Source organism: Dermacentor albipictus, chromosome 10 (genome assembly GCF_038994185.2).
Source record: "Dermacentor albipictus isolate Rhodes 1998 colony chromosome 10, USDA_Dalb.pri_finalv2, whole genome shotgun sequence".
In the NCBI taxonomy this organism is placed as follows: Eukaryota; Metazoa; Arthropoda; class Arachnida; order Ixodida; family Ixodidae; genus Dermacentor; species Dermacentor albipictus.
Window position 1 is genome coordinate 30,325,905 of NC_091830.1, and position 22,708 is coordinate 30,348,612.

Below are 22,708 nucleotides of genomic sequence, written 5' to 3' on the forward strand. Positions count from 1 at the left end.
CAGTTGCAACCTACGCCTGGGGATCTCGAAATGACTGCTCTCAAACGTGTCCTAAGCGCCCGGTACCCGTGTCTACAGCGGGAAGCCACCCTGTTTTGGGGCCGTGTCCTGGCACTAAGGACATTAGGCGCAAGATGCTAAGGTAAGTCAAACTAAAGGCGAATGTCCCAGATGACATTATAAATTGAATAACTGACAAATAGCGCTCTAATTCATTGCTGTAGTACCTGCATCAAACAGCGAGGCATGCATTTAAAGGACGCTTTTTGCTATCTTCCTGTAGTACGCCTGGTGTAAAAAATTAGGGGCGAAGATGAAGAAGAAGATGAAGTGCATGCTCCGGGCCTCCAGCCTTTTGCTTCTCCTGGTGTTATGCACTTTTCGCTACTCGAGAAGCATCAAACTGGTCGCCAAGAAACTCCAGGTGCACCGCGTCAGACTGCACGACTCTCTGGTGATGCCTTGCGCGGCCAAGGAAGGCGTAATGGTTAGACGGGCTCGCTGGAGTGACCAGGCTGGCGGCACGGCGTGGCTCAACCAGGCGCTACTGTCAGAAAGGTGAGGCACGTGGTCTGTGGTGGATTGGCTGATGAACGGGCAGATGATAGATAAAACAGGTGGAGGAATAAACTGCAGAAATGTATGTATACAGATATACGTTTCGCTACTTTAATTTATTAAAGCTTCGAAGCAACTCAAAGTACAAACAAGAGGCGGTTGGCAGGTACAAAGTGCAGTAAACGCTGAGTGCAATCGCCGTAATCATGGCCGCGTCTCGTCTCGTCAAGCAGCACGGGCCGCCTGCGGTTTCCCAAGGTCACGGCCGTGCTGAGCGGCCACTACGTGTGCTCGGGATACGTCCGGCTGCCACGCCGCGAGGTGTTCATCATAGTTCATCACGAGATCCAAGGTAGGGGTCGGTGATAATGCGCATTGCATTTCCGTAACAAATACCGCCTTTATTTCTTTCTCGTGCGAGAGTACATTTGGACGTCGCAAGCAATATGTGTGGTTCGCACACGCACACAAACACATGCATGTCCAAATTACGCGCACACGCAAATAAAGCACGGACGTGCACGCCTACTCACAAGTGATAACACACGCACATAAACGCACACGCATGCACGTGAACACAAACACACATGTGTAAACACCATGTGCAATCAGAAACTTAATGACCGACGTTATTGTTGTCGAGAATTTTGAACAGTTTTCTTTAACAGCGCAGTCAGGAATGTACGGGAGTGCTTCGATCCGTATAGGATTGTGAGCATTCCCACTAGATGAATGGATGGTGACATCAGACCTAATGTCCTTTAATACCAACAACACAGATGACAGTGCGCTTAAGTGTCATGGCGACACCACGCATAACACTTACGAGGTTTAGTTTGAGACTTCTCGGTGCATTCACCTGCATCCCACCATACTTTGTGCTTTACGTGTGCACAAATGCATCTAAAAATGAGTGGTCAGAAAAGGTTTTCGTTTTGTCTTCCAGTGTTCGAGAGCGACAAGAACGGAACCGGATGTCGCGTGGGATATGTCGTGGACGACCGCCGCTGCTGTGAGTAAACTCGCATGTCGCCACAGGCTCGGTGCGAAAGTCGCAGAAACTGGAAAAGGAATCGGCAATGCTCCGGGAGGCTGGAACCCTTGACGAGCAGTCTACGTTTGTGTAACGTGTTTAATCGCACCTATTGTTGAGGCTCGTTTAGTGGAACACACTGCGGGAAGACGATAGATTGTTATTATGTCTCAGAGTGGTACTTGTAGCTACGACGGGGCGGTTAGCGTAGGCTACGGATTAATTTCCCGCTATGAGGTTTTCCGAAAGGCACCAAAAATCCTTCGTGCGGGCGTGTAAGCATGTCACCATCCAAGCGTAAAGGTACGTGGAAAATGTGAAGGTCTGGGACAGACGGTTGTGTACCTTTATCTGGGGCATTGCGGAAACGGGGAGGAAGGAACAAAGCAGAAGTAGTGGCTGTGTGTGTCCTCAGTTGCCCGCTTGCGTCCCGCTTACGCAAAACTCCAGTCAATGTCTGCAGAAAGCGAGAACTTGCCCCCAAATGACCATATTTCTTTTCTTCTTTTTTGAAAGAGAAGTATCAAGGCCCGCAAGCTTCCCAAACAGACAACAGACGACTCCGCGATGCGCTAACAGCAAGAGGAACCGATCACTCTAGCATTGCCATGTCTTGCAGACGTCTGCCGGCCCGGGTCCTTCAGCCCTGGCGGCGAGTTCCGCAACTGCATCCCATGCGACTTCGGCTCCTATACTGAGCAGCATGGGTCTCCCTTCTGTCTCTGGTGTCCACCGGGCAAGTCCACCTATAGGCAGGGAAGCACCTCGTCCAATGATTGCGAAGGTGCAGAAATCCGTTTTGCGCGGTGAATAGCGTTAGTTTAGATCCGGGCATTGTTGTAGAGTGAGCGCATACTAGTAGGGCGTCATATAGGGACTCCTTTGGGATAGAGCACCTAGCGAGGAAAGTGCATAACGTTCATAACTAGCCTGCATGTACAGGGTGTCCCACATGTCATGCACCGAGATTTAAATATATGCAAATGCCACGTACCTCGACAGAATTACCGTAATGTTGTTTGCCGTCGCTTGGAGTTACTCAGATTACCTTTTGAATTCTGCCTAATCACATCATTAGTCTAAATATTCAACTTCTCAAATATCATAGATTAAAAGTGTCAAAGAGAAAATTGCAGAGCAGCATCAGAAATTCTGGACCCAGGTTTGTGTTGCTCAATACGTGCTTCAAAAAAAATATATTTCTGAGAGTGAAAAAAGCCCGCGAATTCACGCAAAGTGCCCCGAGCGGCTAGTCATGCGGCAACGAGAACATCCGGGCAAGTTGCGTGAAAAAAAAGCGATCATCCGGGCAACAAGACAAAACTTAAAGAAAGTGTGGTGCCTGGCCCTGAACCCTTTGTACAGGATCACATTACATACGCTAGTTACTGCCCAAACAAGTTACAAAAAATATTGCTTCGGAGTTTTTCATAATGCTTGTTCACAATATCACTCAAGCTAGAACTTCTAACACGCCGAAGGTTCATTAGCCATTCTCAATAACAACGTTCAAAAGGCAGAGACAGAGCACCATACACTTGCGAACATTGTTTAACTGCGCGAGCAAACGAACCACAAAGACAGCGAGGGACAAGGACGGGCGCAGAATTGCAACTAAAGTTTATTCCACAAGGTACACATATAAATACACACCCGACATACATCACTGCGCGTGCGCGAAAAAAAGGGGGAAGGTAAAAGAAAAGTTGACAAGCAGATTGTAAGGCTGGAAGAAGCCGGTTTCCCGCAATCAGTCATTTCAGCAGTAGTGGAGGCAGTGCTTAAGAAGACAAAGACGGAAGGCAATGTTGCTGAAGACACAAGGGAGCGCAAAAATAAGAAACGGACAGTTGTACCTTATGTTCACAAGACTTCCCACAACTTAATGAAGGTTGTGAAACGGTATGGAGTTGAGGTAGCGTTCTCGGCTCCCGGCAAGCTCGCTGGGCTATGCTCACGCATAGGAAGAAGTAAAAATAACTTCCAAGGGTGCGGAACTGAGCACTCCATTTCCCACGTAGATTGCAGTGTTGGAGTAGTATATCAGATACCTCTATCATGCGGCAAAGTTTACATTGGCCAAACAGGAAGGTGTGTGAATGTGCGCTTGCGTGAGCACGAATTGTCTATTAGAAATAAAACGAATGGGCACCTGCCTGTCCACTACCTGGCGTGCACGTGCAAGCCGATCATGAAGGAAACAAAGATTTTGTGCCGCTGCCGAGATAGCCGAGCCAGAGGCGTACCAACTCGAGGCGTACCATATTAAAAAGAAGGGACAACAATGTGTCAGTGACACCTCAGTTCATTTACATACCAGTGAGATTAGGTTTATTGACGAGCGTAGGTAGGTCGCGTTTCGCACATACAAGGTTTTACTTTTCTTTTACCTTCCCCCTTTTTTTTCGCGCACGCGCAGTGATGTATGTCGGGTGTGTATTTATATGTGTACCTTGTGGAATAAACTTTAGTTGCAAGTCTGCGCCCGTCCTTGTCCCTCGCTGTCTTTGTGGTTCGTTTGCTCGCGCAGTTAAACAATGTTCGCTAATACCTACCAACTCGCCCAACAACAAGTTCTACTACACCATACACTTCATTGTAATCTTCTGGCGCTGAGCAATGAAGGCCAGCGGTCCGTGAGTTCCACGGCACGAGTTTTGCTTCACCTCGTGAGATGCCGCCACGCTGCGCCGCGCCTCCTTCAGGCGCTTTTACCCGCCGCTGTGGCCTAGCGGTTGTGGTGTAGCGCTGCTAAGCTCGAGGTCACAGGATCAAAATTCCGATGGAGGCGAAATGCAAAAACGCGTGTACCCCGTGCACTGGAGGCACGTTGAAGATCCCCTTGTCGTCAAAATAATCCGGGTCCCCCTCTACGGCGTGCCTCATAGTCAAATTGTGGTTTTGTCACGTAAAATCCCAGACTCGATTGATTCCTCTTCTAGCTAGGAAGTGTGCTTTTTCTCCTTGGCGTCTTTCACTGCCTGTCGTTCGGCCTTCAGCCAGGTTACTTCTTCTAGCCGGCCAGCTATATTATGGTCCTGTGCACAGTATGGCGTGGTGCGGTGCGGTGAGGTGTGCTGTTGGGAACATGCACTACAGCCATTTTAAGATTGTTGCTGGTATCATCTCCAACCAATCTGCTTTGCCGGATGCCATTTGATGCTTAATCTACACTCGATTACGGGAGAGCCTGCATTTTTGTTTATTTAAGCATTCGTTTCGGTACAAAAAATGTGGCGTTTTAATAAGGCTGCTCCGACCTATCTTTCAGTTTCCTGGATGATCTACGCTTTCCTGTTTGGAATCGCGACCCTGACATCGCTGGTCCTGTTTGTATGGTAAGCGCTGCTTTGCTGACTAGACATTGCGACACATAGTCTTTGAGGATTTTAACATAACTAATGTGTGAAACGGTTTTTCGCAGTGCAATCAGAGGACAAGCCTTGAAAATCAGAAATAGCTTATACTGTTCCATTGAGTAGCATATTAAAGATTTGAATTATCATGAACAAATAGCATACTCGGCCGCCTACGGATATACGCATCTACATTACAAACTTTCGCTGTGCATTTTTCAAAGTGGTTACCTGGATATTGCAATTTCTTGGGGAAGTAATTTACGCGTTGTCAGGCAATCCACCGGAACAGGCCGGCTGATCTACTCTATATCCTATACGTTATTTGAGATAATCAGTTTGAATAAAAGAGAAGTAACCCAGTTCATAGTGTTGTATATGTTAGTCGAACCAATATTCAAGGCTTTTTGTCTGTATTCCTGATACTATCTGCAGTGTGTGCGTGAATTAGGTGTCAAGTAAACTTCAACTATCAGCTATTTTGCATTAAAGTTGATGTCCATTAAGCACTGTTCTCTGCCACGCGTGGCGTTCGTATGTCGTCTGGAACATTAACGCGACGCCACACAACAGCGAATGACTGAAATCAAGATCGCTTGAATTCGTTTACTATTAAGTGGTCACTACGTTTCGGCTGTGAACTTACAGACCTCGCACAATAAAGGAAGCGCTGGCTGAACATGATTAAAATGAAAAGTCGAGAAACAAGGCAATATAAGAAAAGTAATGAGAAAGCCGTTTTCTTGAGAGACTTCCGAACTGTCGCAAAACGGTATCGCTCTAGCGGAAGGCTGCAGGTCTTACTCACACGCCAAAAATTTGTGGTTTTTCTGGATGAACACGTTGTCGCTCTTTAATCCAGGGTGTCACAAGCCTGGTCATCCCAACGGAGGGTTAGGACCATCATCATGGAGGACAAGCTCTCACGCTGCTTTCAGGTAAGCAGGGAGATACCACATTCCGGTCAGAAGTACCTGTTAGCCTAGTTGGCATTTTCTGAAACTCGAGTTCACTGTTAAAACGTAGACGAATATCCAGACGTGACAACCATCTTCGATACTCATACTTATAGGCTTTTTGGATTCCTTAAGGTACATTACGCCGTGACATATATGTGGGTTCATTTATCCTTCAGCATCGCAGTGAGCTTAGTTTTCTCGGAATGACGTTACTGTTTAGGCCATTTGATCGGAGTAAAGTTTGGAATAATATAGAAATACATAAAGGCCCCTTTCTCTTTACTGCAGCCCAAGGTTCTTCCGCCATCTCGTAGCAGAGCTTCGGGCCGACGTAAGTTGACGCATAAGCCAATTTATTTATTTATTGTCATACTCTCAAGGCCCGGAGGCATTACAGAGAGGAGTGGTGATTACTGCAAACAAATTCATTAACAATATTCTTGAAGTTGGTGGCGTCAGAAATGGCAGTGATGGAGGCAGGGAGGCGGTTCCAGTCATTCGTCGTTCTTGGTATAAAGGAATCAAAATAAACGTTGGTGCGACAAGTTGGAACTTCAACCTTAAAACGATGATCCGTGCGTGACGATATGTATGATGGCGGGGAAATTAGTTCATCCTTAAGTGTTTCGTTAGAGTAATAAATCTTGTGAAAAAGGCATAGGCGAAAGTATTTACGACGTAACTCTAGGTTAGGCAAGTCAAGGGTTAGTTTCATTGATGAGACACTTGCATGACGAGAATAATTCGAAAGAATAAAGCCAGCAGCTCGGTTTTGAATGGATTCGATGGTGTTTTTTAGCTTTAGAGTAGAAGGGTCGAAAATGGAGCATGCATATTCAAGTTTAGGCCTCACTAAAGATTTGTACAGAAATAACTTGACAGCTGCAGTTGCCGATGAAAAATTACGCCGTAAAAACCCAAGCATGCGATTAGCGTTACCGTAAATGTAATTTATATGAATGTTCCATGTAAGATTGTGTGTAATGTAGATACCAAGATATTTATATGATGATACATTTTCTACAGGTATGTTGTTAATATTGTACGTAGGAAGGGTGGTATTTCTTACAACACGGGACACACGCAACGCCTTACATTTATTAGAATTGAGCTTCATTTGGGATCTAGCACACCATGATGTTACTATGCCAATGTCTGATTGAAGAGTATCGCAGTCGCCAGGATTAGAAATGACACGATAGAGAACACAGTCATCGGCGAATAACTTAATTGATGATTTAATTTGGTCGGGGAGGTCATTAATATAAATTAAAAATAATAATGGTCCTAGAACCGAGCCTTGCGGTACACCGGATGTTACTCGACCAGTGGAAGAGAAGTATTCGTTAGCATAAACGAATTGCGAACGGTTAGACAAAAAACACTTGATCCAAGCAAGCACGTTAGGATCAATGTTGAGGTTACTTAATTTAGTTAAAAGTAATTCGTGTGAAACAGTATCGAATGCTTTGGCGAAGTCTAAAAAAATGCAGTCAATAGTAAAGTTAGCATCCATCGCCTGGAATAAATCATTAGTGAATGACAAAAGCTGTGTTTCGCAGGAATAGTGTTTTCTAAATCCGTGTTGGTAGGGGGTGAAAAATAAGTTTGACTCGAGAAATGAAACCAGGTGTGAGTAAACTATGTGCTCCATTAATTTGCAGGGAACGCTTGTTAGGGATATAGGTCTGTAATTAAGGGGGGAGTACCGACTGCCAGACTTATGTACGGGAATCACCATCCCTGCCTTCCAATCATTCGGAAGGATGGTAGTTTGAAGTGACTGAGCAAAGATTTCGCTAAGAATTATAGATGAATAAGTAATAGTTCCCTTAAGAAATTTCGTGTTGATGCCATCTACTCCACTGCATGCAGAAACTTTTGAGGTCTGTATCAACTTTACAACGCCATCTAGGTCAATGGTAATGGGGAGCATGGGAAAATAATGCACATCAGAAAAAAACAGCGCTTGCGCACAGCACAGAATCTGAAAATACAGATATGAACGCGTCATTCAATACTTCACAACAGACACTCCGATCGACAGGTTCGTTGTTAGGATCGCACAGTTCAATGGCACTAGATTTTTTACCGTTGACCACACTCCAAAATTTCTGTGGGTTGTCTTTCAAAAAAGAAGGCAACGTGTGCTCATAGAATGTTGTTTTGGACTCTGCTACAGCATTCTTGTAGTCGCTCAGTGCTATTGTGTAAGCATTCCAACGATCATGATTGCCAGTTAATTTTGCTCGTCGGAAAAGCCTTTTCTTTTTGTTCAGTAAACGTTTAAGACGCGAGTTGAACCAGGGTGCGCGAGAATTAGAATAAATACGTTTTTGCGGGATGTACCGGTTTATTAAGGAGTTGGCTTTTTCTTTGAATATTGACCAGTTTTCTTCAACCGATCGAGTGTGGAAACTTGGAATGTAGTCAGTGATGAAAGTTTCTAGTTCGTTATTAATTGCGGCAAAATCAGCATTTTTGTAATCACGTATAACTTTCGACGAGGTAACAGATGGCATGGTTAACTGCAAATTACACTGGATTATACAATGGTCGCTAATACCCGGTAGGTAAGTTAGGGGCGAGAAAAATTCCGGGGATGTAGTAAGGATCAAATCTAGGATATTAGCCGAGTGTGCAGAACATCGAGTAGGCTTCAGAACAAGCTGGTGCAGGTTAAAATCAAGGCAAAGGCTGATGAATTCGGAATATTCAGCACAGCACTCTTGGGTTGAAGGGGGATCAGTATGCCAGTTAATGCCAGGAAAGTTAAAGTCCCCAAGGAGTATTAGTGGCGTGGAAGGGAACCGTAAAATTAGACTATTTAAGGCATCGTGAAGGTCTGAACAAAATGTGTTAGGTGAGGAAGGGGGCCTGTAAACGGCGCAAATGATAAAATTTTTGCGTTCGAAGCCTACGCGCGTGCACACTAGCTCTAATGGTGAGGCAAGCTCAATTGCAGCAGCGGTAATCGAATCACGAACACCGATAAGTACACCGCCACCACACCGCGCATCGCGGTCATGTCGATAGAAACGGTAAACATCCTCGCATTCCAAAATGTTTGTGCAACTGGACGTTGCTCAAATCCTAACTTCAAATATCACTCAGCTTCATTTTAGGAGCCTCGACGGCCTCATGGAGTGCACCGAATCAAACACAACCAAATTTAGAAAGTCCATGTTGTTTTCAAAGGGTTCCTCAAAGCCGTCCTGCTTTCCTGATAGATTTGTGCTTTTGGCAATATAAAGTCTGTATAAGCTGACTACGTACAGCAACTGTTCATTAATACATTTTGTATGGAGTGTAGCGTCCCTCAGTTGTATGCGGCAGTTTACGTTGGACGCCGTATGGGGCTGCTCTTGGATAACTTTGACAACTCGAGCTTCTGTAACGTGCACCTAAATGTACTTACGCAAACCTTTTAATTTCGCTTGCATAAGGATGCGGCTGCAGTGGCCGGTTATCGAGATGCTTTAATACCTTTCGGTAGAAATCCATTTTGTTTTGATTCGCAGACTTCCAAACAGCCTGTTATGGCTGCAAAGAGTTGATAAGCAAGTACTAGTTCACAGAAATGTGTAGAACGATAATGCCAAGGGCCACACAGACAAGCTACATATCTTGCATGGATGCTTTATTAAGTTTTCTATAAGCTGGCTGAATGCGTTTTATTGAGGGTTACATGAAAAGTTTGGCGGCAGTAAAAAAGAACACCAAAAAAAGCAACAACAGATAAGCGTTATGTAGGAATCTGGAAGCTAACAATGTAGACGGTGTGAGCAAATAGCCGTGACCACTGGGCAACCTACAAATGCAGAAATGGAGAAAACACTGGTACAATGCGGAAAGCCTGGAATGTAACTACCTTAGGGCATTGAACTCGTGCAGCGTGTCATTTCCAGCATTATAACAATGAACGATTAGCTGTAGGGCGTACAAAAATATGTATAAATACAAACTAGTTAGTTATTAAGCCTTGTAAAAGAAATTTGGGTGCCGTTCAAGCTATAAGACCCCTGCTGATCTACTTATAACCAGTCGCTGCCTTTGAACATTCTTGGACATTTCGATACCTAGGCTTAAACTGGTTGAAAAAGACCCATAGGCCACACGCTGTGATACTATATGGTCATAACTGATTTTTATAGAAGCATGCAGGTTTTCGTACAGAATCTCGTGTGACCATACGTGACGCATGGACACGAGGTACATGAGTCTGACGGTTCTTTTTCCAATAGCAACTGATTTGTTTCATTAACATTAACTAAGCAGAAGACTGTCATCTACGGTGGTGCATTATCTAAGGCTGTATTCTGTTTCCCATATTTTCCATTTTTTGCTTGCACACGAGGCAAGGACGCGCCTCACACATAAGCTAGCTGTGCCTGCGTGCTGTTAAATGTCCCTTTGTGTGTCCTTTGTGTCTTCTCTTGTCCCGTCTTTGAATCGCGCTACCATACTCCCTTTGAAGATCCATTACCAACAAGCCCACATTGCAACCCTCGTGTTAAATGACGCGACAATAGCAGCGGCAAGAAACGAACAACGACACGGACAAAGCGCGATCATTCTTTTCCACGAGCGAAACAGGTGCGAAGCCGGAGTGGCTCCGTACAAGGCGTACGAGACACGCCTCCATTTATCCTAACTAGGTCACAAGGCGCATGGCCACTTTCAAGACAAAACGGTGGGGCAGCGTATCCGGTGCCGTCGATAGCTCAGTTGGTAGAGCGGTGGACTGTAGAGGTTGCACCCAATGCGGACATCCATAGGTCGCTGGTTCGAATCCGGCTCGACGGACTGCTTGTTTTTTTTCTTCTCTGTTTCCTGAGTTTCAAGATTATATATTTTTTTCCACGTTGCTGTTGGCTTATTATAAAGATTGCAGTAATTCTTCCTTTAGTTCGTATTGTTTTTTATATTGCTGAAACAAAAATAACGCAACTGCACAGAGGAAGGAAACGCCTTTGTCGGGGATCCGGATTAATTTTGTGCTCCGGGGTAACTTTGCTAATGTCATAAATCTTTCGTTTGTCGTTCCGCTCCTATGCGAAAGAGACAGCCACGGTGGGCATCCAACGCGCGACGCCATGCTTAAGCCCAATATTATAGCCGGTGGGTGTCATGCCCGACGTCTGGACTTTTTCTGCCGTCGCCAAGGTGTATATGGGGTAAGGCTTGTCTTATACTGTTGTAATCAACACTAGGCCCTTAGAAACTTTTTTTTATTTCACATCAACGTTGAAATGCAAGCTTGAGTATTTTTTGAAAACGAATGCGCGTTTACAAAAAAAAAATTCGAGGAATTGCACAATGAAACGTCCGAAAACAATCATACGTAAGTTTGCCAGAAACAATGTGCCCACTGTAACTTCCTGACTGCGTTTGCTTTCCGGAACTCTGCAACTGCGGCGCTGACACCGCGAAATGTGGCTGCAAAATTTGCATGCAGCTATCAATATTTACGCGGTGTCATCGCTAGCGCATTCTTGAGTCCAACGCCAATTGTGTTTAATCTTGCTTCGCAGCGTCGATGACGCACCGTTCCCGAAAGTCGGCGTCGTTGCAAGAAGAGCAGCAGCCGCTCTTGGCGGCCCCGACGGCTGCTTCGCGGCAAGCTGCAGGCACTCAGACCGACGTGAGTGTCAATAATTGTGGCCTCCAAGATCGTACCCTGGCAGTGTGCGCCGCTGTGGTGTCGGAGGCCACGCGATGATTCACATTGAATGCTATTCCGTAACGTGGGATGCCAACCTGCACATTTTAATATTCCCCCGTGCTGTCGAATTCACCGCCTTGACAGGTTCGATGGGTCTAGGCGATTGCTACTGCATCACTGATTGGCTCAAAGGTGTCACCATCGCGGAGTATGACAATATGGTGGAATTGGACAGCGTCCATAAGTAGCATCTTGGGAGGTGCATAACAGATGCTGCTTTTGCTTTCGAGACACAACTAAGTACCATTTTACAATTCCTTCTGATTTCTGGCTGACTCCTCAACCGTTCATGCGCCATACTTCAGAGGGAAGCTAACACACACACACACACACACACACACACATACACACACACACACACAAACACACACACACACACACACTCTCTCTCTCTCTCTCTCTCTCTACAATATATATATATATATATATGCCTTTAGCACGGAAATGCGACCATTGCGACCCGGTAAATATCTGTGTGGCTCACAGCACAGTCTATCTAGGCCTTGTGCCCTCACCAGAAACTGCTCTTGAATGGGGACCGTAGTAAAAAAGCAATAAAAAAAGGCCCATTAACGTACCCACCAGTTCAATTCTTAGTAATGTCGTTATTTATGTTCAGACACCTTGGAGTAATAAACTTCATGAAGAAATATATAGAAACATATAGAAATATTTTTAACACATAGCCGCGGGGAATGTCCAGTATGATATGCTTCAAATGGCAATTATATGAATAGAAATTATACAGTGCAAATTTGAAGCACGCATAATACACGTAAAATGCACATAATACACATAATACACAAATACACGTAATACATATAGAAACAACTTCCTGCAGGTGGGGAACGATCCCACGTCTTCGTGTTATGCGTGCGATGCAACGCATAATGCGAAGACGTGGGATCGTTCCCCACCTGCGGCAAGTTGTTTTTTCATCCACTTTTATTGCCATTATTTATTATTTCTTTATTCAGATAGTAAGTATAAGTAACTTCCCCTATGTTGCCCTTGGTGTCTTTGTTTGTTGGCATCTCATCCTACGATAATTAAATATCGGGCCCATCGGTTAACCTTCTTTCTTCTCGATCCCTTTCTCGAGTACTGCACTGCTTCATTCCACCTTCACAGAGTGGAATGGCTCATGACAATGTTCAGTTGTGTTACAGGCTCAAGGCAAGTGTCGAAGCATTGCTCTCTCTCTCTCTCTCTCTCTCTCTCTCTCTATATATATATATATATATATATATATATATATATATATATATATATATATAGAGCAATGCTTCGACACTTGCCTTGAGCCTGTAACACAACTGAACATTGTCATGAGCCATTCCACTCTGTGAAGGTGGAATGAAGCAGTGCAGTACTCGAGAAAGGGATCGAGAAGAAAGAAGGTTAACCGATGGGCCCGATATTTAATTATCGCATGATGAGATGCCAACAAACAAAGACACCAAGGGCAACATAGGGGAAGTTACTTATACTTACTATCTGAATAAAGAAATAATAAATAATGGCAATAAAAGTGGATGAAAAAACAACTTGCCGCAGGTGGGGAACGATCCCACGTCTTCGCATTATGCGTTGCATCGCACGCATAACACGAAGACGTGGGATCGTTCCCCACCTGCAGGAAGTTGTTTCTATATGTATTACGTGTATTTGTGTATTATGTGTATTATGTGCATTTTACGTGTATTATGCGTGCTTCAAATTTGCACTGTATAATTTCTATTCATATAATTGCCATTTGAAGCATATCATACTGGACATTCCCCGCGGCTATGTGTTAAAAATATTTCTATATGTTTCTATATATTTCTTCATGAAGTTTATTACTCCAAGGTGTCTGAACATAAATAACGACATTACTAAGAATTGAACTGGTGGGTACGTTAATGGGCCTTTTTTTATTGCTTTTTTACTACGGTCCCCATTCAAGAGCAGTTTCTGGTGAGGGCACAAGGCCTAGATAGACTGTGCTGTGAGCCACACAGATATTTACCGGGTCGCAATGGTCGCATTTCCGTGCTAAAGGCATTCTCATATTTGGAAGAGATCAAAACGAGACGATGGAATAACTAATTCGCCGAGAAAGCGCCGCCATCGACATCTTGTAATTCTGTGTACGCCTCAATTTGTATGCCTCACAGACGTTGAAGCTTCGCAGTAAAAGCCGGTATGCGTCTATGGCGAGTGGTCCCAAGGACGGGGCCAGAGCGACGTACTTGGGAAGAGTGGAGAGCTCTGCGACACGCACGTGCCTCCGCGTGTTGTTCGCGAATGCCACTCGCATCGTTTTTTCGCACTTTATTCGCAGGACCACCTCCACGTGGACTCTGCGCACCGCGGGGTTCAAACGGAGCCCTGCGAGCCAAAGGCCCCAGGTACTTTCGCGCGAATGTCCATTTGTAGTGAGAACGCCCATTTGTAGTGAAAGCTTGAACGCACGTATTCACTCCGTTCTTACTATTTCCATATGCATAACGGCTAATACCTCATTGCATTACTAAACTGTCTCTTTTTATTGGGGGGGTGGGGGTGATATTATGCAGCTAATTGTTGTTGTGGTATCATTGATTATGGCTGACCGCGCAGCCCATTTCGTAATATATCCTTTACGCTCACTGCATTTTTTCTACTGCTTTTGTTTTACTTATATTATTGTGTCACGCACTGTAGGGGCGGTCCGCTCTAGCTTTTTACACTCAAGCACTCTATGGGTACAAACAATGTAAAATTGGGATTGCAGTCAGCCACAAGTGTTATTCCAACAGCAAACGTCGATTATTGCGCAACGCCCGATCGCCGCTACAGCGGGTCGGTTGCTTCTTCGCTTTCCTCCATTCGCCCTCGACTCACGCCAGAAGTGGTGCTCATTCGAAGGAGCCTTGTTACCAGTTGCACCCATCGGGGGTGTAGCTCAGATGGTAGAGCTCTCGCTTAGCATGCGAGAGGTACTGGGATCGATACCCAGCACCTCCACGTATTTTTAGCTCTTTATCGAATTTGCTTTTTTTAAAAATAAGCCAACGCTCGGGGCGTTCTTCAGACTATAGGGAATTTTCAGATGTCGGAGTTATGTTTCTCGGAAAATGGCGATTGGCGGAAAAAGACGTCGTAGCATGATGTCCTGATCATTTCTGATGACTGAGTTTTCTATGCACCCCTAAGGTCTGTACATGAGTGGTCTTGTATTCAACACCGATCAGAATGGGGCCGCCGGGGCTAGGAGTCCAAACTATGGTTTTAGGGTATTCAGACAAGTGCCGCGGTGTTGAAAAATTAAATAAAAGAAAGCTGGAGTTTCGCACTTCTAGATCATTGGAGGACCGCTGTCAGTGATAGACTGTAAACACGGTACGCTCTTCAGAAAAGCTCTATCTCTGGAGCTGTGTGGAAACTACACTCTCTGAAGACAACCCATCTCCTCCCTCCCTTTCCCCTCCTCCCAACAACCTCAACAATTTCCTGCCACCTCGCCTCTCCCCCGATCTCTTCACCTCGTCTTCCAAATCCATCCTCCTGCAACGAGGCGTAGAAACGCCATATGATAGCGTTCATTTTTTTCTTCAGTCCCTTCCTTTACAGCCAACCGCTGCCGACAATGACCGCTCGTGACGTTGCCCTATACTAACCTATTAAAACTAACCTGTCGCGGATGTCAAGACCGCCTTTGACAAAGAAAGGCCCACCTATCCAAACATACACTTGCCTTTCGGAAGCACTTTATCTCTGTTTATGCAACTTTTATACCACGGTGCTGTAGGGTTACAGCGTTTCAGTAAAAGGATATCCAACAGTAGATTATTTGCGTGCGTCGCACCTGTATGTGTTCAGACTGTACGGGGATGATGGCGAGTATAAAGGTAGCCCAAATCTTGTCGCTCCGGGCTTGAATGGTCTTTTGGATTTGTATCTCACTTTTCACCGAGTATTACTTGTAGGACAAACAATTAGACTTTTTTAGCGCACGATTTGTGCCAATTACGATTTTCAGAACATTAGAAATAAAAGTAATTGTTCCGGATATAAAAAGATTTTTCCGCATAGCCGGTGTTACACGACATCGTCTGTGTGAAGTGACATGGGTAGTCGGAGCTTTCTCAATAATTTATTCACTGGAACTTGAATAACTGAAACATTTATTTAGCGAACGGAAACAACGCAAGTGATATAAGGAAGTCTAGCGATATCGGATCGCCGTTCAACAGCACAGAACTAAATGCAAACGGAACGGCCTTTTTTAAGAAATCCTCCCCGTAAGTGAAAGTATTTTGGCAAGTACTGCACAGAAGCAAACTTGTTGTTGATTCGTCTACATTCCGTTGCTTGACATCGCGAAAGGGAAAAGGGAAGAATCGGATCACTTGACTGGTGCACACCCGTGAGCAAAAGTATATGGACCACACGGTCACCGAAAAAAAAAAACTAAACTTCTTTGCATTTATCACGCATAAACGGAAACTGACGAGTGCACTAGAAATTTTGTAATGCTTAGTTTGGACTGCGGTCTTTAATAATTTCTAGCTGCCATTCACAGACAGCGGAGAAAATAGTTTCATCGCGCAATTCCTGGTTCGCATACTTTTGCTCACGGGTGTACGCATTCATAGCCTATAGAGAATTCAAACACCCGCTGTATAAAAAGTCAGGTAAGGCCCGGATGACAAGCCAACTTCAAGTTCGCGAAACATGGATGTACAGTATGGAACACTGTTAAAGGTGAACGCAGAAATATCACTACACGATGAATATAGAAATACAGAAAGAACAGGCAGCCAACTCCAATGCCACCTACTCAAATACATGTAAAGCGCACAAGCGCTCTTATCAGTCAGCCTCTTGACCAATTTGAATGGAATGTCTTTCAATTGAGAGGAAAAGTTAAATTCTAGAGTGACCGTAGGAAGCAGAGTATTGAATTACGGACCGCAGAAAGCAGAATGGCCTTTCGCAGGCACTCAGATAGGAGGCAACGACCTAATGCTTCCTCCTAAGGCGTACTTCCCTTCCACTGCCTGAGTCTCGTTCTTGCGCTTTTACGAACAAAATTGCGTTTCAGGATCTGTCCGGATGCCTTGTCAGATCACTTTTTCGTATATATAATTGTTCACTACTGTATACACATTCTCTTTGAGTTGGAGGGCGCCTTAATTGCAATGTCATGTTAATAGGTTGTCGGCGTCTGTGTCATTCATTGTGGAAAACTAGATGATACAGACGGTAGAGAGGCAATGTCGATTGAATTACCGAAGCGAATCCCGCAGTTAATAGCGCGAAGGTAGGTGACGGCGTCGATTTTAACGAAACGAGAGCCAGCCTCCACTGCATCTACGCTGTACGCACACAAGTGTATGCTCATTGGAATGTGAGGCGAGGTTGTCGGGAAAACCCGGTTGCCGGCGGCCTGTTCGGCTGGCGTCGTACGACCCAGATTCGCGTCGAATGTCCTGTGGAGAAAACGGTGTTGCGTTCCCGCTGTTCTTCGTCGGGGGTGTAGCTCAGATGGGAGAGCGCTCGCTTAGCATGCGAGAGGTACTGGGATCGATACCCAGCACCTCCACTGGCTTTATTTTTTTTTCAGTAGGACACATTTCTTTTTGTAGAAAATGTTGCACGGGAACGATTGTTTATAGAAAGATGGGAGTAACGCGACACTGGCGATAGACCATCCTTACAAACTCTTACGAAACTTAGGAATTAGCGCTCATTCTACGATGTTACGAATTTTGCTTCGCAGTTGAAGAATTACGTTCTCGCAAAAGCTTAAGAGTTACTGAAACATGGAACAGGGCAAGACTGCAATAATACATGTAAAAATAAATTTCCATTGAAGTCGGGCCACCCTTTTGTTCTAGCGCAAGATGCTCTTATGCTAGATGAGCACTTGCTCGGAAAAAAATATTCACAGATTCCCAAAGTATTTGAAATTAGAAAGATAAAAGCTACTAAAAAACTCTTCACCATGAGCTAAAAGCATTGTAAATGTAGCCTGTCATTCCTTACTGTTTAAACTTAGCTGTTTGTGCGCTCCACACGAAGTCAAATGATCGTTAATAATGTGCGTATGTATCCTACAAGAGAGATGCACACGAGGCAAACATTCTTTTAAGAACTCGTGCTACAGACATTCAAGGCGACGTGCTCCAAACATTAGATAATTTCCCGCTGAACGGCGGTGGAAGAATTAAAAATAAATAGTATAGTTCAGAAAACATAACGTAACCTACCCAATGTAAGCGAGGTAACCTCGCTGTTACCGCTTCTCGACGTCTCTTTCTTGATGAAGGAAGGTGTCCATAGCAGCCTCATTTCATAACTTTCAAATATTGAACGTCTTACAATACCAACGTTTCAAATCCAACTCAAAACAAGTCGGATGCACTGCATCGAGGCACCCAAACCTTGCGCCATCTGTCACGGCTACGGTGAACCCAGTGTTTTTGCCGTAGCTGCGACAATGCAGGGATAGAAAGGACCACTGTTTCGTCGCAGCGGCGTCAAAGACTTTGAAATGGCGCCGCATCGGACCACACCAGCTTCTGACTTATTGTGCAGAAGACTGGTACGCGGCGTGCGAAAGCTTTGCATTATTGGACATCATGCACAATGTTGCCAAATCTGAGTGGGGATCAGCCAGCGGTTTAGGACAAAGAGGGATGTGTACCTGGCGATGCAATTTATGCGAAGCTCAGCATAGGAGTAATAAATGTACTATTCAACAATGAAGAAATACAGAAAAAGTTGCAGTGTAGAAACTCATGCGAATCGTTAATGGCTAATGAAATTGCAATTAATTATTAGTTGTGCCGATCAAGAGTTGCAAGCGACTCCATTACTCCGATGATATTGGAGTGAATGAGTCATCAGCAACTTGGTTCGAGAGTAAGGGATCACTGCGGTGGATAAGAGAGGAATTGGTGTTTGGGATGTTCGTTACGACGTGTTTTATGTAAAGGGGCTAAGCGAGACACTTTCCTATATGAAGAAAGGCAGGAGCTGTCAAAAGGTAACTGCCTTGTGGAGTCTCTGGATGTACGAAAAATAGGCCGATACAATTGGTGCGCCTGTTTCTGCAACCACTTCATTCGGTAAAGCATTTGTGTCCCACAAATAAATATGTAAATCAATAAATAAATACGCAGCATCGTCGTCTGCATTCCCCGAAAGGCACGTCGTGGCCCCCTCGAAGGCCAAGGATCCAGCACCGTGTGATCAAGAGACCATGTTCAAGGAGCTCCTAGCCAGGACTGCGCGGAACGCAAAACGGCTCGACAGACGCAAGAATACCCCGCAGCCGAGGCACTTCGGTGAGTTCTTGCCCCAAATGGACGTTTACGAGGCCTAACAAGCAAGCGGATGTTGCGTGAAATTGCACGTGTGGTAGGAAATGAGAGTGCGATGTGCACGTCGTTTGCTGTGTCGTTCTCTTGTGTATGCTCCATAAGCAATGAAAGATCAACGCCAACTTGTATGCTGGTTTTCAGGGTTATCACTGAAACGTATGCTGTATCGCAGGTAATTTGGTGTGGCGTCAATAACGCAAGGAGAATAAGTCTAACATGTTCTTTACTTGAACACTCAATAGCGTGCTTATGCTTCGCAAAGCGATTGCTGATGGCGTTCGGGATTTGTCTTTTTTGTTGTTGTTTTTGCATGCGTGCTCGATGCAGGACATTGAGGGGATACCGTTCTGAAGGAAAGGGATGAAAGCACCTGACAGATTATGCGTTGATGTCCTCTAGAGAAATTCCGCCGCCATGCTTTTAAATACATTTATATTCGGCAACGACAAGCTTTGTGGAAGGTAACAGTGTGCCGTCTAAAAACCAGTTTGAATTCATCAAAAGCAAAGGACACGGAAAGCTTCAGAAGAATTTAGTGATCGCGTAAACAATTGCGACTGGCGGCAACGAGAACACCTGGATATCTTCAAAGATTTATATCCAATAGACCGACAATTTTCTCGCTGAAGAATTATACCACTGCGCGTTCCGTGAACCTTTTCTCTGCCTGCATGGTTAGTCAATCGCATGGTATTTAATTTTGGCCCGTGTTAGGTGGGACAACCTGTGTAGCTAGCTACCCGTACTATATACTTACAGATGTACCAATGACTTGCTTTGAAACAACATTGAACGGCATTGAAACAAGAAACGTATCTAAATATCATCAGAGCAACAAATAATCGCATTCAAGCGCATAATTTCAACAATAAAGCGATGTTATCTATACATGCTTCCTGCGCCACGGTTTCGTGCATCTGCTCGGTTTTCATGTCGCCAAGGAAAACGGGCCGATATTAAAGATAGTGAAATTGTAAGCCAGGATGATCCTGGAGATAGTGTAATAAAAGAGGGCCGACCCTGAGACTGCGTAGTACGCACTCACGTGGGTGTCGTTGTGGCAGCAGCCACGCTTTGGGTATTTTCTGGCCAGGCAAATTTTTATGCGCATTGCTGCAATATGTGTTGCAAAGGATTAACAGTTCTGTAGCATTTAAATACCTGCTTTAAGAGTTGTTCATTGCGAAACGTTAGCTCGAGTGTGTGCGTTGGATCTGGATAACTTTTTTTTTTGTCTGCGTTATAATACGTTGCAGGTCTCATGAAGCCGAATGCTGTGGGCGGCAGCCATGGCGTGCTGCAGAAGTCACCACTCGCTGCTCGTAGACCATCTGAAGAATTCTCATCGTGGCGCTCCCAAAACCGGTCGGCGCAGCGCAAAACCAGAAAAATAGGAGCCCGAGCCCCTGTCACGTCGCCACCGGATAAAACACCTGCGAATCTATGCGGGAGGCCAAACCGTCGAAGCGCCCAGGGCGAATTCGAGAACACTCCCCGTTACAAAGCGCCAGCGTGGAATTCGTCACCGGAGGACTACCGCAGAACCTTGCACAGCACACGAATCCGCGACGACGTACCACGTGACGTCCGCGTGATCTACGAAGTTGCCGACAGTGGCGCTTCCGATGGATCGGTCCCCCTTTACGGCAGGTCTGGTTGCCCGAGTCCCCGGCACTCTGCCTGGCCCTCGCCGCTTGGCCGGGAAGACAGACACGACCGACTCAGTTCCGACGTCTCGCCGGCACCCCGCGGCTACCAGGCGGCGCGCGGGTGCAGACACTCTGAGAGACAGTTTGTGAACCAAGTGTCGCACGGCGAGGAACATTTCATTCCTCCCCGCGGCGCCTATTCATCACCGGGCACTCGAAACAGGCCCGGAGCCACAAACATGTTCCGGCGTTTCGACTCGAACCCGGCCTGGATCACGGACGAATACTCCAGGCACAAGCAGCAGGGCCCCGGTTATTACGGCTCGCCGAACGCTTGACATATATTACCAACACATACCACTGGCATACTTTACTGTCAGCTACATAGATGTCCTTTTCTCTTTTGGTGTTCTCTATCAATATGATTGTGGACTTGCAAAATTCAAGTTGATGAAGTAAGGAAACTATCTCTTCAGCGATGCGAAAAGCCCCCCAACTTTCTCAGATGGCAGACGCATTGCTGCACACGTGTTTTCTTTATCTTTAATTGTGGTGTATGCCGAAGATATTCCTGGAGAATCAAGTCTCCTGGAGAATCATAGTTCAAATGCGCCATCGAATATTCTTTTGTGGATCGTTTTTAATACAATAGGCGGTTTTCAGCGGCTGCCAAGGCAACCTTCGAGTCAATACAAATGTTTCCGTCAGACAAGGCACTTCCGAACCAGGGATGTGCTGATGGAAAACGGAAACCATGAGTTCCACAAGGGGGACCAGTTCCGAAGGTTCCAGAACTGCGGCAGTCGTGAGCGCCGCTTATATAATGGCTCCACATTGAGATGTTCTTGCATGGCAACCGAAGGCACTATATGCAGAGCATTAGTTAGATAGCAATCGAATAAATAACATCATGCGAACAAATGCTTACTTCTCGCCGTCCCAGTCCTTGATCCTTGAACAAGCGTTGTGTGATAAGAGCTTTTTTCCTAGTATACTGACAAACAATGCTAGCGACTTCAACGGGTGATTGTTGCAAGCTTGGCAGCGGTTAGATATTGATTTGTAACCGCAAACCTCAGCACTAATAAAAACTGTGCAGAAACGGATTCATAACTGTGAGGATACGTAGTGTGAGTCGAATTACTTCATAGGTTGCGCAATGCCGACCATTTTAGAATATATGTCTGAAAATTCGTGCTCGGAGAATTGGCGTGCCTTTTTTGAAAGAGACTGATGACGGGCCCATAATTGTCCTCGAAAGTCTCCGTTCCTAGATAAAATTTCAATACAGTGCAACGCGGGATTGCCGCGAAAGCTGTTTGCTGCTTCGCTTTCCTTCGTTCGCCCTCGTTTCGCGCCAGGAGCAGCGAGCATTTGCAAAAGTCTTGTTACGAAACTGACACTCGTCGGGGGCGTAGCTCGAGCACTTTCTTAGCAGGTGAGGGGTACTGGGTTCGATATCCGGCCAGCGCGTACACTTCCTGCTTTCTGCATTTATATTGCGATAGCAATTATATGGACACTCCAGGCGCATTTCCGCCTTCGCTGTCGCCGTCGCCGTCGCCGTGAGGTTTCGTATGAGTGAAAGCTGGGAGGGTGAGCCAGCGAACGCTGTTCATTCTCGCGCGCGCGAGCGAGCAACGCCGCCCAGAATCACGCCCTCTCTTGCGGCGCGTGAGGAAGGGTGGTCAGGCGTGGGAGAACGGGCGTTCTTCTCTGGCGGCTGCTAGGTTGCCTCGGCGTCCTCTTCGCCCGCAGCTCCGTATAGAGTGGAGAAAACCGCCGCGTCTGCTGCGGCATTGACCACGCGAACTCCTTATGCGTGCTTTGGTGGTTACCTATATGTATTACTTTTTTTTTTGTTACAGCCTGGCTTTCTTTATTCTCGGGTTTCGGGAAATTTTCGGCTTATCAGTAGCATCGGTGGTACACAGGCGCTCAAGAAGAAAGTGATCCAAACAGCGAATAAGCATCTATTAAGCTCCCACTGAGCAAAGAGGAGGCGTAAACTGAAAATGAAACAAGCATCTTCACAACGAAAGTATCTGTTTACCTCCTTCTAGTCTTCATCGT

General features: G+C 45.5%; 1 protein-coding gene and 3 non-coding genes across 4 annotated transcripts; all 4 read left to right on the forward strand.

Annotated features, from left to right (window-relative positions):
- The first annotated feature begins 313 nt into the window (after positions 1-313).
- Positions 314-21,733, forward strand: LOC135912217 (uncharacterized). Its single transcript, XM_065444595.1, has 11 exons — positions 314-558; positions 792-910; positions 1,505-1,570; positions 2,211-2,375; positions 4,863-4,929; positions 5,810-5,885; positions 6,195-6,237; positions 11,441-11,550; positions 13,958-14,024; positions 18,786-18,950; positions 20,243-21,733. The coding sequence occupies exons 1-11, from the start codon at positions 314-316 to the stop codon at positions 20,971-20,973; spliced, it is 1,854 nt and encodes a 617-aa protein (XP_065300667.1). The 3' UTR covers positions 20,974-21,733.
- Positions 10,620-10,712, forward strand: TRNAY-GUA (transfer RNA tyrosine (anticodon GUA)). The gene is made up of 2 exons: positions 10,620-10,656; positions 10,677-10,712. It is a non-coding gene; the product is annotated as a tRNA-Tyr (tRNA).
- TRNAA-AGC (transfer RNA alanine (anticodon AGC)) lies at positions 14,550-14,622 on the forward strand. The gene has a single exon. It is a non-coding gene; the product is annotated as a tRNA-Ala (tRNA).
- TRNAA-AGC (transfer RNA alanine (anticodon AGC)) lies at positions 17,131-17,203 on the forward strand. The gene has a single exon. It is a non-coding gene; the product is annotated as a tRNA-Ala (tRNA).
- Positions 21,734-22,708: the final 975 nt, after the last annotated feature.